Here is a 17961-nt window from a genome sequence, read left to right as displayed (position 1 = left end):
GTGGAAGTCAATCTTAAGGTTGAGGCCCAAGGCAATTTAATGAACTCTCCTTAAGGTGGTTGCATGGACCAAAGTTAAGAGTACAGTTTGAGAAGTTGTTCTTTTTTAAAAAAGACATGGTGAATCCATTTTTAAAATATCTTGCGATAGAAAGACGATCTCTAAAAACGGGCCGCGAGGGTTATCAGAAACAACGAGATCTACAACTTTTGTGTTGGATGTTTTTTCATCTGAACAACGCACAGAGAGATATCTTGAAATTAGTGCTCCATACTAGGTCCTAGAACAACCACATCTTACATGAAGATAAACTCAAGTCTCTCTCCAAGAAGAGAAGCTCTTGAAAGCCTATAAAAGAGGAGGCTCTCCGTGGGTGTAAGAGAGGAAAAGGAAGCATCACTTTGCATGCATCCAAGAAGAGAAGAGAAGGTGCAAGTACTGTGGAAGCTTTGCTGAAATCAAGTTCCAAGAGGAGAAGAGGAGGTGCAAGTGCTGCGGAAGCTCTGCTGAAATCAAGCGCCAAGAGGAGAGCCCTACACATATTGTGTAGGAGAGAAGGAGACTCAAGAAGGATCAAAAGGTGCCAACTTCCAAGTTGTGCAAGTATTAGCCGGTTGTATACCGTGCAAGGAACCGTGATCTTGTTTCCAAGATCTACAAGTAAGAATTGGCTTATGTGTAATGGAGGAGCTTGCTCCTTGTCAATAATATAACTCCACGAGGGGGGGACTGGCCCATCTTCCCAGTCCCTAGTGTGTTGCCAATTTCTCTACCTCTCTCTCTCTCTCTCTACATCTTTCTTGTCTCTCATCTATTCTCCCTCTATGCCAGCATAATATTTGCCATATATATTTTAAGTATATAAGAAAGTCGAGCACGTATCTCGGATCTTATAACACAGAGAGAGATATGTATATATATATATATATATATATATATATATATATATATATTTATGTATATATATGTATGTATATATATATACATGTATATATATATATATAAAGGTACAATTGTCTATCGTCAGAGTGTGAAAGAGAGAAAGAAATGAATTTGAAATTCAAATTTGGTTTGGGAGATGTTCGAAACCGAAGGTACTGTGGATGTTTGGGACCTCTTGAGGCAGCAACTAAAACAACTAGATGTGAGAAGATCAATCTTGGAAACTTGAAGAATGCAGAACTTCAAACTCGTTCTCTATTTCAATAAATAGATCATGGGTGTAACATTGGGATCTCAACGTCATAATGCATTTCATATATCATTGCCATGATTGCACGCGTGAGATGTAGTTTTTCCTTACAACTAGTCTAGTTTTCAATAGAGCACCTTTCTTTGGATTTTAAGGGTGACTACATGTGATGCTCCCAACACTTCTTCCTATGATAAATTAGAGTGAGCCATTAGAGCCCCTTCCCACTTAGCAGTAGTGGGGTTGTAATACATTATACACCCATGTGGCCGTAAGCTTAGAGTCATATCATGGCAATATGGAGGTAAGCACAAAAATACAAGACCTTGAAAGCCCCTAGAACTACTACCTTTGAAGAAGCTCTTTCATAAAACTAGCACATTGCCGACTTGTCCATTTTTATTCTTGTTATTTATGGAGGGACTCTCTACTTTCTAAATTCTCACCATTGTGGTGTTAAATCCTAGGCGGCATAGATACTCTTCGTGCCCCGTTGCATTGCGTTTGCAGCAGCTAGTATGGATCTGTGTGGTGCTCGGCTCTTATATTCCCCTTTGCGTCTAGGCTAGATGGTCATGCGCATGATCAGCTCCACAGCAGGAGAAGATGCCAAAGGCTGGCCCTGTGCGTCTAGGCTAGATAGTCATGGGCATGATCAGCTCCATAGCAGGAGAAGATGCCTAAGGCTGACGCGTGGATCTATATGGTTGCGACACGTACGAAACATCGAAATCAGCAAATAATAAGAAAATGCAAAAAAAAGACAAATGGTTGGCTGGCTGATGGATACTTTTTCTCCACGGTACTCCCGGAATCCTTACCTCTCTCTCTCACTGTTTCTCCCTCTCTCTCCCTCTTTGTGGCAAGGATTCAAGTGCCGTAACAGTGCGCCATAGCAAGATTGAAGACGCAAGAGCAAGGTTCTCTCGCATTTGCTGCCGTCGCCTTTGATCTGCCTCCTTTGCATCCATTAAAGGCCTAGAGGACTGCAAGAATGGGCTGGTTTCGTGCCCTCTTGGCGAATTTTGATACCTTCGGAGGGTACGTTAGTTTTTTGTCATACCATTATGCCTGGGATTTCTAGTTTGCTACCTCAGACGTTGTGCTCGACCTTCCTTTTACGTCTCGTGCGTAGGCTTGATGGCCTGTTGTTGCTTTATAAATGGGAAAATGCATGAATTTCCCGGGTAACAAACAGACCGTGTGTTTCATGGCTTGTTTTTCGGCTCAGAATTTTAAAAATGGCTAGGTTTCCCATATATGACAGTTAAGTGAATTAATTTCCCATGTACGATAGATAGATCCAGTGTTTGGTCGACTTCTGGATGTGGGCTAAGCATAATCACATTCCATGAAAGGCTCAGCCTTTGCTATGTAGGACCTTGAGTGGTGAGTTTTTATTAGCCCACACTGAAGCATTTGTCAATTTGTAGACTTGAGACACAGATGTCCCATCAAGTGGTCTGTACCTCAGTTGGCTAGATTGAATTCCTGAATTAAGTGGTGTATTAAGGAAAAATCCTGTTGGAACACTGGAGCATGACCTTCAAGTGTTTTGAATGCAGCATGACCGTCAAGTATTGTGAATGCATTCATCACTATTCTTGATTTAAATCATTAGACAGAAGCAGTCGCTCCCCTCCAATGCCTTCAGATGTGCTGATGCCTCGTGTCTATCAGTTCTATGTTTGGGATGGTGAGCTCAAGTGTATCAGAGCTGTTGACATAGAGTTTTGCTACACAAACATCCGCTTTTACATTTAACAAAATGTCTAAGAACCTACTTTCAAAGTCTTTTTGAAACATTGGACAAGGCAAAGATAACATAGATTAATATAGGTTTGTGTAGCTTCAATCAAAGCCATGATGTTTCTGTTAGGTAACTTTACGTAGATGCACTACTAGCCAAATCTTTGAATAAGTGTTTGCTTTGATACTCAGTGTGCATTTCATGGCTGAATTTGGGCTTTATTAATATACATTATGCTTGTTTTGGCAGGCCAGTCGTGATGCTTCTCTATCCATTGTGAGTATTTCCCTGGTACAAGGATTATGAAAGGTCATTTTGTTATAATGCAAACATGGATATTGCAGTTCTCTAGCTTATCAAATAACTGTCAACTGGTGCTTGAATCCCCATATTGGTAAGGGCTTGAAAAGAACTTGATTGAAATAATGTAGTAGTAAAAACATATATATCCGGCTGAACATCCAAATCAAACAGAAAAGTTCTCTGCCAATAATTAAAGGGTAGAGAAATTCCCTAGGCATTTTATATCTCAGTGTGATTATCGCAGAACTTACTGAAAGAAAAAACAACTGAATTATATGATTATCAGGTCCCTTGGCACTGTCAGTGTGAATTGTCATTCTCTGGTTCGAGTCCAACGACTTCGTAAGTTTTATCCTGTGTAAGCTGAAAATGTATCTGAATTTGCTTTTGATTGTAATTTTATTGCTTGATTTTTGGTTAGGCAGATTGCTAGAGGCGTTCCCGTTACAGATTCTGGAGTGGTTCATATCAATGTGCAAGGAGTACCTCAATTGACACAGCCTTGGAACTGGGTTTACCAATGTATTTTGTATTTCTCGCATTGTGTATGTCAAGAATCATTGGGAAACAATGGCACCTTCTGGTCATGTGCTAAACTTCAATGGGACATGTGTGTACCATCATAAAATGATGGGCTTTGTTTGAAGTATGGCCTTTTAGATTAAGTATGACTTTTTAGGGCCATGAAAATGAGAAGTCTTCTGGCAGTCAAATGTGAATAGAAATAGGGACGGCGAATTTGAGATTCAAGTGGGACCCACCACCCCACACCCCAGGCATTTGCACATCCCCCTGCCCCTCCCAACCACCACACAAAAAAAAAGGGGCCATAAAAAAAAAAACAGAAGAAACAAAGGGTGCATAGCATATATATCATAGTATGGGGGAGTTTTGGAAACGGGGGAAACGGAAACGGGAAAAACCGGAGTTTCGGCCAAATTATGAAAACGGAGAAACGGCGTTTCGGATTGTACACTAAAAAAAATACAGTAATATGTGGGTATATAAATATATCAATGTCTACAACAACATGTATTCAAATTTCATACAAAACTTTGAGTCTTCATGTCATATGATTAAAATCATGATCCATTACACATTTCACGAGTCACGAGTCACAACTTACGAGTGAAGATTAAGGAGTCAAGACTGAGGACTCAATGATTGAAACTTAAGACAGCTTAACACAATTAAGACTCAATTTTCAAAATATAAGGTAACAAAATGAATTAGAATTTATGACTCATGAATAATCTATGATCTAAACTTTAAAGAGCAGTGAAGACTGACATTAAGAATAGTGGAATAAAAATCAAGATGCATAATAAGTGGGATCAAGATACAATGATAGTAACTATCATTGTGAATAATCTATTATCTGTCAAAACTCCAAAGTCCAGTGAGGCTATAAGTATCAGCATCAATGAACAACCGACAACTCTAGTTTGGACTCTGCACTGCTAAACTGACTCTTGTATATCACGAGTCATCTGGACTCTAAAGATTTGTGCACCATCTCCTCGTCCGACTTCGAGGTCCCTGATCGAGAAGTTGATGAAGCAGCCTCAGCCTCATCCTCAGACTTTGGCTTTGACTCTGCCTGTGATGCATGACTACGTGTGGCCCTTACTCTAACCCTCCTCTGTGCACGAGTCTCGTGCACCGGTGCCGATAGCTCCTCATAGAGCATGGAGTAGATATTCCGCTTCTCCTGTGGTATTTGCGGAATGTCATGCACCTTCTCTATATCAATCTTGTCAACATTCACCTGTAAAGGTGAACGAGACAAAGATATATCATATGAGAGGAGATTCAATATGTTCAATGTTCAAACTTCATATATATCATAATTTACAATCCAACTTCCAAGCAAATTAGCAATGTCAAGTGTCAAGAACTCAAGGTTAAAAAGTTAATTATACATACTACTAATCATTACCAATTTACCTGTGAAGGCTTAGGGAACAGAGCGGTCCTCTTAAGAAGCTAGAGATTACAATGGCAAAACACTAAACGCTCCAATTGGGCAGTTGTGAGCTTGTTTTTCTTTTTGGTGTGGAAGAGGGTCCATGTGCTCCAGTTCCTCTCAGAGACGAACTACAATCTTGTGAGAGGATCCGAATGGCAATGCGTTTCTATTCAAATTTAAAAGATTAAGGTTAAGTAATTAGCAATTGCTAATATGCATGCCACAAAATCAACATTTGAGTGGGCAATAGATTACATAACTTGTTACCTAGGTTATATAATGCATTAGATAATCAAGATTCAAAATATAAAAGTTACCAATCACATACCAAAGTAGGAGCATAATTGCCGTATTTCTCCCACCAAGAGATAGGTTGAAGCTGTGTCTCTCGAAGCCTAGCTGTGGGTCGGCCAAAATGAAGAGAATGATTACGGAATGCCAGCAAATCATTCTCTACTCTTCTCATCATATCTATATCATCCCTTGTGAGGCTCCTCATGTACTCCATGAAGCCCTCCTCTAACTCCTCGCTAGTGTATTGCTCCTCGCTACACCAAAGGGGATGCAAGATATGTGCGACAGCATGGATTGGTTTATTGAACCAATCCCATCGTGCATTCCACACTGCACGAATCTCATCAATCCTATAGATAAAATATGTTAAAAACTTAGATGTTAGAATAATGATCAATCATCAAGGAGTTGTTAATACCAAATAATTAAACGTGTAAAAGTTAAACAAAAACTTACTTGTCTTGGGGCAAAAAGTTGTTGCGAAGCAAGGCCTCGCCAATTTTATCCATATAATCATATAAAAGCCCCAAAGTACTTTCCTCCATATCAGTGATGCGCAATACAGTGTAAATAGGAGTGAGACTTTTCACCAATGCCTCTGCCTCAACCCACCAACTCTCATTTAAAATATTGCATCTAAAAGCAAGAGCCTTTGAAGACTCTCTCTCACTACATGTGAGCCATTCCTGGCATGCAATGGTCCGTATCAAATTTGGACGGACCCGTATCAACCTCTCCAATACAATAAACATATAAGCAAATTGAGTGGTGGAGGGCTTCAATAGCTCAAGTATGCTATTGGCTCAAAACATGCTTGTGACGGATGGCCTTTTCTTCACAAATCTTACCATGCTTGTTGCCGTCTTGAAAATGTCATCCACCCAAGATATTTGCCCAACATCTTCAATAAGCAAGTCAAGGCAATGGGATGCACATGGAGTCCATACTATGCTAGGAAACTCCTCCTCAAGCATACGTCCCATAGACACACAGTTGCTTCCATTATCTGTCACCACCTGCACCATATTTTGGACTCCTATGTCCATGATGACTTGTCGCATGTGCTCCCAAATGAAAGCTCCTGTGATGGTAAGACCTGAGGCAGAGGCATCGATGGCCTTAATGAACATGGTGCCTTTATATGAAGATACCAAAACATTGTAAACATTTCTTCGGCGCATATCTGACCATCCATCGCATAATATTGTGCATCCATATTTCACCCATGTCTCCTTCAAGGGCTCCAATTGAGCCTCTATAGATGCTTTCTCCTTTCGAAGCTCCCGTGTGCGTAATGCATCTGCGGATGGACCTTTCCACTCACACCCTATGCAGCTTACTGCCCTGATTGTCTTCTTCCATTGATGTGTAGTGGCCACATTGAAAGGGATAGCACACCGAATAAATAAGCGTGTGTACAATTGCCTGCCTCTGAAGTCCTGCATGGACACTTGCACCATGCAAGGAGCCCTTTTGCCCACCACTACTAGAAGATGGCAACGGGGTCCTTTTTGCACTTGGACCCGATACGGATATGGATGCACTTCTTTTTGATGGGCCACTGGCACCTCCAATTTGGCTAGTGCCACTAGGCCCACTAGCCTCTCTTTGCCCCACTTGTGCTTCATTAGCCCCATGTGGTGTTGATTCATCCTCTTCTAGCTCAATACCCATACGCTTTCGGTGCCAAAGATGGAGACTTACTGTTACTTTTACTGGTACATTTGCACAAGGCCCGATGTCTTTGTTGGGAACGCAAGCCAAGTGGTCTTTCACGCGCGTTACACTCCCCGATTTCTCCAATCCACAATAGTTGCACTGCCACTTCTTTGATCTGCCAGAGCCCTCGTATCCCTTGATTGGAGTGACGTGTCTCCAATATGGGTCCGGTGCCATGATATGATTAGCCTTTAGGAGTCAGGACCTAGGTAATGGATTAAAGGAGAAGGAGAAGAAGAAAGAAGAAGAAGAAGAAGAAAAAGAAGAGGGAGAAGAAGAAGAAGAAGGAGAAGGAGGAAGAGAAAGAAGAAGAAGAAGAATTAGAAGGAGGAGGAAGAAGAAGAAGAAGGAGAAGGAGAAGGAGAAGGAGAAGAAGAAGAGCTTAGAGGAAGAGGAAGAGGAAGAGGAGGCGGGAGGTGGCTGTTGCAGTTCCGAGGGGGGGTAGAAGAAGAGCTGCGCGAGTGAGACGAAGTGGGGAAGGAGAGTCACGACGCTGGATAACCACGTGAAATGGGGCCGGCGGGCCGCAAGATCTCGAAACGGCATGCTCCACTTGCCAAAACGCCGTTTCGGGATACATAGATATATATGTATATGTATGTATATATGTATACATACATGTATATGTATGTATATACATATATTATACATGTATATACATACATATACATGTATACATACACATATATGCATATGTGTATATGTATAGATATACATACATACATACATACATACATATGTTTGTGTATGTGAGAAAGAAAAGAAAGAAAAGTTATATTAACGCCTACAAAAGGCCAAGTTGGCCTATGAGACAAAAAGGTTACATACAAAATGTCTGGGATTCAATGCAAAACTGTGGAATGGAATGGGGCTAGGACAACTTAGTTTGTTTATTCAGCACTTCATCCTTCTACCCGCAGGTTTTATTCACAACAGTGAAATGGAAGGCAACCCAGACAGACTAAGTTGCACAACCCCTGGAACACCTTACGACCCAACAGCTTCAGTGTGCAGAGGTGTCGGTGGCACAGGCCTTAGTGTCTTGTGCTGATCTATTGTACTGAGCCCGAAAAGAGAGCAACCAATTGAGTGCTCATCATTCATGTTCCCTGGAATTGATTGGCATAAGTGCAAGATGACTAGCAGTGCCTAATTTCACAGGCCCACTGTAATGTGAACAGTGATACTTTACTTGTATTGACATGCCTCCTTCATTTGGAGTGAAGTCAACTGGTGACGGCTGAAGAAAAGGTAAGCAGAGGAGAGAGTGAACCATGAGAAGTGGGAGAGCCATCTTCCTCACCGCTGAAAGGTTCATGTCCTGTGGCCGAGCAGAAATTTGTCAATATTGGGCTGTGCCCTTGAATTCCAAATATGAGTTTGGGCCTAGTGTAATGTGATACTTTGCTTGTATCGACATGCCTTCTTCATTTGGAGTGAAGTCAACTGGTGATGGCTGAAGAAAAGGTAAGCAGAAGAGAGAGTGAACCATGAGAAGTGAGAGAGCCATCTTCCTCACCGCTGAAATGTTTGTGTCCTGTGGCTGAGCAGAAATTTGTCAATATTGGGCTGTGCCCTTGAATTCCAAATATGAGTTTGGGCATTGAAGACATCTTCTACCTGGAGCAGTTCACTCACCACACCAACTCGATCTCAAAAAATGAGTAATCTCATTGCATAAAGATGCCACCTCCATGTGGATCTACATTAGCGGATGTGGTAGCTTGGATAGTGGGCTTGAGCAGCAGGGCTACATGGCAGTGCTGTGAGCAAAACTGTAACCTGTGCCCACTTGGCAGGGTCATGATCTTGCTGAGCACTCTGAGTTGATGAGAAAGAGCAGGAAATGCATTGAATCCCAAGCCTACTGCAATCTGAATCTAGGATGTAAAATGACTGGAATGCATGATCATCATCAATTCCCTCCAAAAGGAGCTCTAGTGGTCCACAATACCACGAAACTGCAAAAGTGAATGGATGATCAGCCCTGGCTACAATCGCAAAAGTTAGCAATGTGGACAACCACAAGTGTGCATGGTCTCGCATATAGAACTCCACTTGCAGTTCCCTACTTTTGGCATGAGACCGACCATCTTGGCCGTCCAAGTGTGCAACAAGAGACTACGGCAGCCTCCTGAAAATGCTGAGAACAATTGCAGATTTTGCAATTATCCCCCTCGGTTGTCAAGATCCTACTGACTAGAAGGGAAACTTCCATTGCAGGGTACTGAGGAAGTGGTAAGCTAGAGAAACTGGGAGGATCATCAAGGTACCTTGGTATTGTAGGGGGGAATAAACATGAGAAGGGGTCGTGGGTTGCTCTCTCTCAGCATTTCCAACTGGAAATGATGAACTAGCTGTTGATGAAAGAGCAGCACCATGACTTGGGCTTGCAAGTATCAGCTGAAAGCTTTGACAGTAAAATGTTTGTGAGTGCTGGACTTGTTGCTGGAGGATGTGATTGAGTTACCAACTGAGGTGAAGTGAGACGCAGTCAGAGAATCCTGATTGAGTAGAGACTGTCCACTGTGGCAAGAACCTCATTGAAGAGAGAAACAACCCATAAGGGTGACCGACTTTGCTTGGAACTTCTTGCGAAACTGGTGGAGCTTGGTCTGAAAGGAGGTAATGCTATCAATTTCTGACACTAGTGACTGCAAAGATTGGTCCACATGGGCAATGTGAAGGGCACCCAAGCAGGAATCAAGTCGGTGAAACTGCTGTAGAAACGACAGAGACGAGTCTGAATGGATGTTGATAGGGGTAGGGAAACTGGGATGAGGGGTGGACAGTGTCAAATCCCAGAGAAAGCCCACCCAGATGCACAAGGTAGACATGTGCATAATGGAAGGGCTGGGTAATGAATTTTGAATCTGGTGCTTTAGGGGAGAAAATCAGGCGGTAGAACTGGTTGAGGGAAAGACAGGTCAAGAAAGATGAGGCTCGAAGAGGGTGGGCTATTGTGCTGGGCACGAACATGGCTGGACAACCTGTTCTGGATTTTAAAAGTTGATCCAAAGGAAAACTGAATCTGCTGCTTTTGAGGAGAAAATGCACATGGTAAAACCTGGTTAGGGTGGGTGAAGAGAACTGAAAGCTGAAGCTCAGAGAACACAGGTTACTGCTCTGGGAAGGAAACAAAGGGGGAGTGAATTGTTCTGTTCTGGAGCATAATTGCTCAACTATGGATGCTGTTCACTTCCCTTCATAGTGACCCTGCTCCTCAGGGCATAGTCAGATGGGAGAGTGGGAGGGTAGGACCACTGGAATTAGGATTGATGCTGAGAACAGGTTCTGAGTCGAACTGTAATCTGCAACTCACGTGGCAGGGGTCAAAATCCTGAAAACTTTGAGTTGGTGCATACACCTATGAGAAGCAGAGTAGACGGTAGTTTACATACAATGAATGAGGTCAGATTCCTCAAAAGCCTGAAATGCATGGAAAATTACAATTGTCTCTGGAATTAGGGTAAACATGCCATGCCAGCAAACAGTAAGACATCACCCTTTCTGCAATAAACTAGATCAGCTTTAGAACGCTTGGAAGTTTGAATTGGCTCTCAAATTTAGGGAAAACATGCCATGCCAACACACATTTGCGAAAATTGAAAGTTAGAAGACATCATACTATGGAAGAAGAAGGTATGTAAGCCAGGTGATGATCATGTCCTCTAAGAGCTAATTTCCTTCTTACAAGCAGCAGTCATGCAGAGCTCCTTATTTGGTTGATGTGGTCCTCTATAGACCCTAAATAACACAATGAACCTCAGTTAATTTGGTGGGGGAAGGTGCAACCTTTGTAGAGACCTACAAACTTCAGCCAAGGTCGTCTCATCTGTTTACATAAGTATGAGATTTAAGGTAGAAGGATGGCCTAGCTCTGGCACTGATATAAACCTGTAGGACTACATGATCCATCAAATCACTAACATAGGCTTGGAAATGGATTTCCATAGGTGATATGTATGAAGGATGATTTTAACCTTCAACTCTATAAGATACGTTGGATCTGTTGGTAAGTAGGTCAGGTAGAATAAGTATATGGGTGGCAAATGCCTGAAGAAGCGGGCTAAGTATGGAGGCTACCCAAAAGAGGAAGAGGTACAAGAAGATATGGACTTGTGAGGGACATCCATCGCTCTCGTTGGTGATGTCAAGTGAAGTTGTTATCCAAAATGCAGTCTGGGCTGCTCCTGAAGGATGCAGTGCAAGATCTCCATGTGAAAGAGAGAAATGTGGTACATGAAGATTGCCAGGTAAATCTGAGTTCAAGGCTGAAAATGCAGGTATGGGAGGAAAGACATCAATTGAGGAAGTAATGTGAACGTTTGAAGCAACATTTGATGGCAACAAGGTCCTTCAGCAGGGGCAAGCAGTTCGTGAGAGGAGTCTTGCTGCAAAACTGCAGAAGATTAGCAAAGGTTCTCCAGCAGGGGCAAGTAGTTCTTGAGAGAATTTTCACAAGAAAAGTGCAGAAAATCAGCAGCAGCCCTCAAGACAGCTCAATGCAACATGACAGCTCCCCAGTATGTCAACAATGATGATGCCATTCTGGAGAGGATTTCTGTGAGCAAAACACTTCAGCAGCTGTGTTCTAGTTGAGCATTAACAGCTGTCAACAAAGCAATGATCCTACTCTATGATGATGAAATAAAGGTGTGAATGAGCTGAAACAAGGTGGACACGCTAGCTTGTCTCCAATGAAGAGATACAAATTGAGCAAATGAGCCACAGTGACAGAGGGCCTGAAATTGAGGCAAATTTCAGAAGGTTGAGTGTCTAACAGGCCTTGGCAGTTGACAAGGCCACAAGAGTTAGTGTTACACTTGGCCCACAATGTTAGTTACATTCGTCCTGGTGATGATTACTTTGGTCAAGTAGGCGTGGTGGATGGTAAGTGGTGGTTGTGCTTGATGGTCGGGCAACAAGTTGCTGATTGAGCTTCCCCTTTACTCACATAACTCTTCCATATATTGAACTAACCAACCTTAAAAAGGGTCCACAATCTGCTCCAGGAAGTAAATTGCAGCTACTTTTGCATTAAACACTCTGTTTTATTGTCTATACTGATCTGTTTTCACAAGTGGTGAGGTGGGTTACTGGAGTCCTATTTATTGCGGTGCCATAATGTCCGTCCTTGTCTTTTTGAGCTTCTTAGGTCTTACATGCTTTTTAGACTTGGTTTGAGGGTCAATTCATAAGAAAAAAGGTGTCATTGTGAAAACTGTGGACTGCTGGCTAAGCTCTGAAGCTGCAATAGACTTTTCTCTTGATTTGAGGCCAATGGTGTATTTTTAACAAAGAATGTGGCAGTTATATGCTCTTAACCTTGAGATGGGGTATAATGTTGAAAAGAGAGCTACCTTTATTGTGGTGTGTTAGACTTTCTATGTTGAATGGAACCTTAAAGCTGAAAAGTGTACTTGGGAGTTTCTAGAGACTTTCAATAACAACTGTTTTCCCTTGCTTCCTTTTCAAGGAGGTGCTCTATGTTGAGATATCGAGCTCCACTCGTGATATGCCAGGGTGACCATTGTGCATTTATGTCACCGACTTGTCAGTTGCAGATGCGGTTGGTACACCGCCCTTGAATAATAGCGAGATGACAGCTATCCTTATTTACTCTAGCTCGTGGCTCAGTTAGTATGCCACTTTAGTTAGTTAAGTTTGGTTTGAGACCCATATATAGGGTTCTTCTATTTCTTTGTACTAGAGTTCTTTTGGCTTACACAACTAAGAAGATGAAAACTGTTTTTCAGCCTCCACCTTTGTGTGTATTCCCCCATTGTGCAAGCAAGAAAGCTACAAGTGAGACTCCTTCTTTCTCTCCCACAATCTTGACACTCTAGACTCTAGACCTTTTCAGTAGGGCGACTTCTGAGTTTATGTAGGCAGGAGCCCAAGAACTCTTTGTTAGGGTTAAATCCCAAAGGTGTAGCCAGCATTTTTGCAAAGGATTAGAACTCCGATCTCTATTGTTAGATCTGGGCTTCATCCGGTTAGATGATCCCAAATAGGGATTGGAGATGGTCTGTAACAGTTAGTAATTTGTCTTTGTTGCCTGTTACTGATAATTTCACCTTCCATATGCTGTAGCTCTCATACCTTCTTTGTTGGGTTTCAAAAGGAAGGTTCGACATAGCTGACATATAGTTTTGTTGTGCAGGATTGCTTCAATCAGGGCAATTGAGAGCCCTTCCAAACTAGATGATCAGCAATGGCTAACATATTGGATACTGTACTCATTTGTTAGTCTTGTGGAGCTGTCTTTTTGGCATATTTTCTACTGGTATAACTTATCCTCCAGGTGTCTTTGGCTACTTGCATTACTAAGCTGTAGAGCATGTATTAAGAAATTCTCCCTCTCCCTTTTGCAGGATACCTTTTTGGGGCAAATTGAAGTTCCTGGGTGCGTGCTGGCTGGTGTTGCCACAATTCAATGGTGCAGCATTTGTGTATGACTACTTTGTGAAGAAAAAACTCTTTAAGCAGAACTCAAATGGATCGAATGTTTCGCACCGGCTGGAAAGAATGATGAGTCCCAGTGCACAGACCTCTGTGCAGCAATTTATCGATAATCATGGACAGGATGCTTTTGAAAGTGTCATTGCAGCTGTAACCACATTTTACCCTCCCCTTGGACTTTTGTTTGATGATATGCGGATTTTGGCTGGATAGCTTATGGGTTTTTCTGTTTTTATTTGTTGGGACAGGCTACCAAGGAGGCTCAAAAGTACAAACTATCACCAACAAAGGAGAGGCAAGAAAGATACTAGCAAATAGCAAAAATGACTGAAGAAGATGTTTGGGATGTACAAATCTGTGTATCATCTGAACAAAAAATTGTCCTAAGAAACTCAATACACCAGTAATGTTGTGAATAATTATGAAATCTTCTCAATTATAGATGCTTGTAGGTGATTGAAACCTCTGTGTGCACTCTTGGGTGTGTTCTTTTGTTGTCTTTTTTTTGTTTTTTTTGGGGGGCGGGGGGACTCTTCTCTGTACAGCATATGTTTTTGAGACGGTTTTTCTGCTCCAGTTCAAATTTTCAGATCCGATAAGAACTGGAACTTTGTATCATAGTTGCCCAAGATGCCATTTTGGGGTGTCCAAAATGGAAACATTTCGGTCCTGAAATGCATTTAGGGCAGGCAAGGTTTTATTCCGGTTTTGTAATGATCAGCTTATTCCACCTCATTGTGTGCTAATTCCGCATGTTTTCATCTACTCTTCAGCCTCTTCCTCACTGAATCACTCTCCTTAGCTGTTGTTTGCTTTCCCCCTTTCACATCTACTACTGTCTATAGCCTTGAAATCTTGCATCCCTCGTTCGATGATTTTGCACCTCTATTGCCATCTCCATATTGTTGCTTCAAGGCACCTTCATGTTCAGAAGGTGGAGCATTGGCCATATGTTGTTTCTCTTATGCAAGGCCCAAACCGCTACTAGCTTTTGTAGGAGAGTGTACATTGACGTGACTAATGTTATGTGTCCTCTTGGTTCTTAGTTGGGCATGGTATAAAAGCTTATGCTGCAGAGATTGCTAGTTACACGAATGGTTCTTTGCTAATGGGGAATTGTTGGTTATGTCGAGGATTACACTGGACTCATCACGACACTTGATGATTAGGAGAGGGAGTGATAGAACTGCGCGAAAATCATAACAATATGTCGCTTGGCTTCAATGTGTCACAAGTGCTACTTGAAGGTTTTCGTGCCATCGTAAGCATGTCCATGCACGGGGTTGGCATTTAGGTTGTACAATGATCTGAAGTGCTTCACTTGCAATGGTCTGAAGCACTTTGAATATGCAAGTGGAGTACTTTGAGTATGTGGGCGACGCCCATAAGAGATGCCTTCAATGAGGGCTCGATCTAAGCCCCGACATTCAATGAATACAAACCCCCCTTCCATAGCTCGGTAAGCTTGTTAAGAGCCGGGAAGGAGATGCGTATGCTTCTCCTTGAAGTTATTGTGTCGAAAGCGCAGGTAAGTTCACGGTATATGATGGACGCGGGCAACCAACTGGCGAGTCGCGACTGAGTGGACGTGATCGGGTCAATGAACTTTGCTTGCGCCGAGTGTTCACCAAAAACATTTTGCATAGCAGATACAAAAACCTTTGCAGGGATTTTTGAATCAAATTACATGTATTTGTTATTTTTATAACTAAAAATTTTCAAAAGTTCGAGTTTTTAAACTTTCTTCTTTCAAATTTGAAGGTTAAAAAAAAAAAATTGCAATTCACTTTACATTAAACCTCGGTTTTTCATGAACACTACTTGCACCAAAAGGAAGCTTATTGGTGAGACTCGTTGAACATTGATTGGAGCCCCAAAATGACCAGCCAACACAGCGCATGGATGGACAAATGACTTGTATGCCCTTCGTCAAAGGGAATGTGTGTCAAAGTTGGGCTTTTAACCCTTACTGCAATTTTAGCTCGAGGTGTCTTCTGGGAAACTCTTCCTCTGCTCCCATCACAACCTCCTATCATATGAAAGTGTGACATTGTTCACCTTGGAGCTTAGCATTACAAGAATTCGACCTCGTTGTCTTGTTTGCGCCCCGTCCTATGTCATACCGCTGTCATCACCCACATGATCCACCATCTCACCTGCAAGCATAGGGCAATTCAAGCTCACTATATGGGCCATCTTCGCATCAAATATCTCGCTGAGTGGTCCACGCATCGAGCTGTTGCAAATGAATACTCAAGTCGCCTGTCAAACCCTAGAAGCAGGAAGCCATAGCCACAAGCACCAAAGCTCTATTTTTTCTTCATTTTCTCACTCTAGTGTCTGTCACCTTGGTCTAAGTCTGAACTCAGTCTCTAACAAAGACTTCAGCAAGAGGAAGGTTTGAGAAGCCTAAGTACCAACATTCAAGACATAGTATCTATTGATACTCAAATAGTGCTTCTTGGCACTTGAGTCTTCAGCTTACTCATGAGTAACTCACCTTTTGATTCCTGCTTCGAAGATTATTCTCAGTTTGGTTGTGTAATGATTCAAAGTCGCATTGATCAAATCCATTGTAAATCTCAATCTTCTTGTAAAAGGATAGACACTGCCCGAGAATTCTCGTGGTAAGATATACTAAGATGACTGAACTGGAGCAAATAGCAAAGTTTAATGGTGAAGGTTTTCACGCCTGGAAGAAGAAAACCATGTACCATCTCATGACAAGAAAAAAGATGCTAAAGAGGAAGATGTTGCAGAAGACCAGCCTAAAACAAAGGCATGGAAGAAGATGAACAACAAAGCTCTAGGTATTATTGCCCCTATCAGATGATGTATTACACCACATCTTTGGCATCAGGGATGCAAAGAAGGCATGGGAAGAACTTGACAAGATCTTTGGTACACAAGCAAAGAACTCGAAGGTAAAATTACTTATGCAGTTTTATAAGTTGGATGTAAAAGACAGTTCATCTATGATTGTACACATCGATAAGTTCAAGAGCCTTAAAACTCAGCTAGCAACTCTTAAAAAGAACATTGATGAGGATGAGGCAATAGCAGTGCTACTTGTCTGTGTTAATCATGAACCATATGAGAACCTTGTTTCAACACTAAGTAATGTTTCCAGTCTCTCACTCAAAGATATTGAGCACTCTCTTTTTGATGAAGAGAACAAACAGAAGAATAAGAATGCAAAAGATGGTATTCCATCATCTAGGGAAAATCTCTTATACACCAAAGGAGCTGCTGGACCCAAAGGAAGAGGTCCAGGATTCAACACCGACAACAAAAATTGGATGACATGTCATTATTGTGGTAAGACTGGCCATATAGCCTCTGAATGTTTCCACAAGAAAATAGCACAATAGATGCAGAATAATCACCACCAGAACCAATTCATGAATGATGAAGAAGAAGAAGATGCTTCTGCTATCGTCAACAACTCTGACAGATTATTTTAAAAGATTTTTCATTGTATCTTTCATATGTTTTTCCCTTAATGGATTTGCTTTGTAAAAACCCCTACCAAAGATGTAAAGTCTCAAGCTTTAACTTGACTAGGTTGCCTATGAGCTAGTCTCCCGGGCCATGATATCATGAAGGGGGGAAAAAGCTAGCAAGGGTAGAGACTCATCATTTAAGGGGGGGTGTTGAGAAATGAAAAATGATGTATGCTCCAGGAAGAGATGTCCTGAATCCCATATATATAGTGAGGAGAGTGGAACAACCCAACTTCTATAAAGCATTGTACTTGACAATGGAATGAATACAACATCATGATGCTTTGTACTTTCACTTAGTGCCTTGTTAGTGTCAGTTCATTACACAAGATTGTCTTTATGAGTCCAAGCTAATCTATCTTGGAACCTAATTCACTTGTGCAACAGTTGGTCTCTTACTGACGGCGCTTCATTTTCCATGTGACTACTGCGACAACTAGAGTGCCATTGGCCTTGTGGGCAATTCGATCATCACACCACGGACACGGCATGTGGGAGTCCACTTCCACTTTTCCAGAGACCAGGTTGAGCTAGGCACTATTCGCCTAGAGTTTGTGCCTTCATCAGATAATTTTGCAGATAACATGAGTCTTGTCTTCATCTTTCATCCTCCATAACTCCTGCCATGCTCTAGATCCATGTTTTAACATTTGGGCATGCATGGCTATGGTTTGCAACAAGCAACGTTTTCCTTCAAGATTCTTAGACTACCCAATAATGGGAGAGAGAGAGAGAGAGAGAGAGAGAGAGAGAGAGAGAGAGAGAG

The 17961-nt window shown here is 41.9% G+C and overlaps 1 protein-coding gene and 2 pseudogenes across 3 annotated transcripts; 1 reads left to right on the top strand and 2 right to left on the bottom strand.

Moving 5' to 3' along the window:
- Positions 1-1997: 1997 nt before the first annotated feature.
- Positions 1998-14131, top strand: HVA22F (HVA22-like protein F). Of its 3 annotated transcripts, none has more exons than XM_087675031.1 (5): positions 1998-2233; positions 3197-3218; positions 13394-13516; positions 13605-13842; positions 13941-14131. In XM_087675031.1, exons 2-5 carry the CDS (start codon positions 3202-3204, stop codon positions 14001-14003), a joined length of 441 nt encoding a protein of 146 aa, XP_087531157.1. In that variant the 5' UTR covers positions 1998-2233; positions 3197-3201; the 3' UTR covers positions 14004-14131. The 3 variants fall into 3 exon arrangements, with proteins under 3 accessions (XP_087531157.1, XP_087531156.1, XP_087531155.1); XM_087675030.1 differs by having other exon boundaries at positions 2001-2233; positions 3192-3218; XM_087675029.1 differs by lacking the exon at positions 1998-2233 and having other exon boundaries at positions 3213-3336.
- Positions 4732-5902, bottom strand: LOC148039140 (uncharacterized; annotated as a pseudogene).
- LOC148039139 (uncharacterized) lies at positions 5961-7404 on the bottom strand (annotated as a pseudogene).
- Positions 14132-17961: the final 3830 nt, after the last annotated feature.

Source organism: Lygodium microphyllum, chromosome 3 (assembly GCF_053477565.2).
Source record: "Lygodium microphyllum isolate KBCC chromosome 3, Lygodium_microphyllum_v1.1.10, whole genome shotgun sequence".
In the NCBI taxonomy this organism is placed as follows: Eukaryota; Viridiplantae; Streptophyta; class Polypodiopsida; order Schizaeales; family Lygodiaceae; genus Lygodium; species Lygodium microphyllum.
This window is presented reverse-complemented; position numbering and strand designations above follow the sequence as displayed.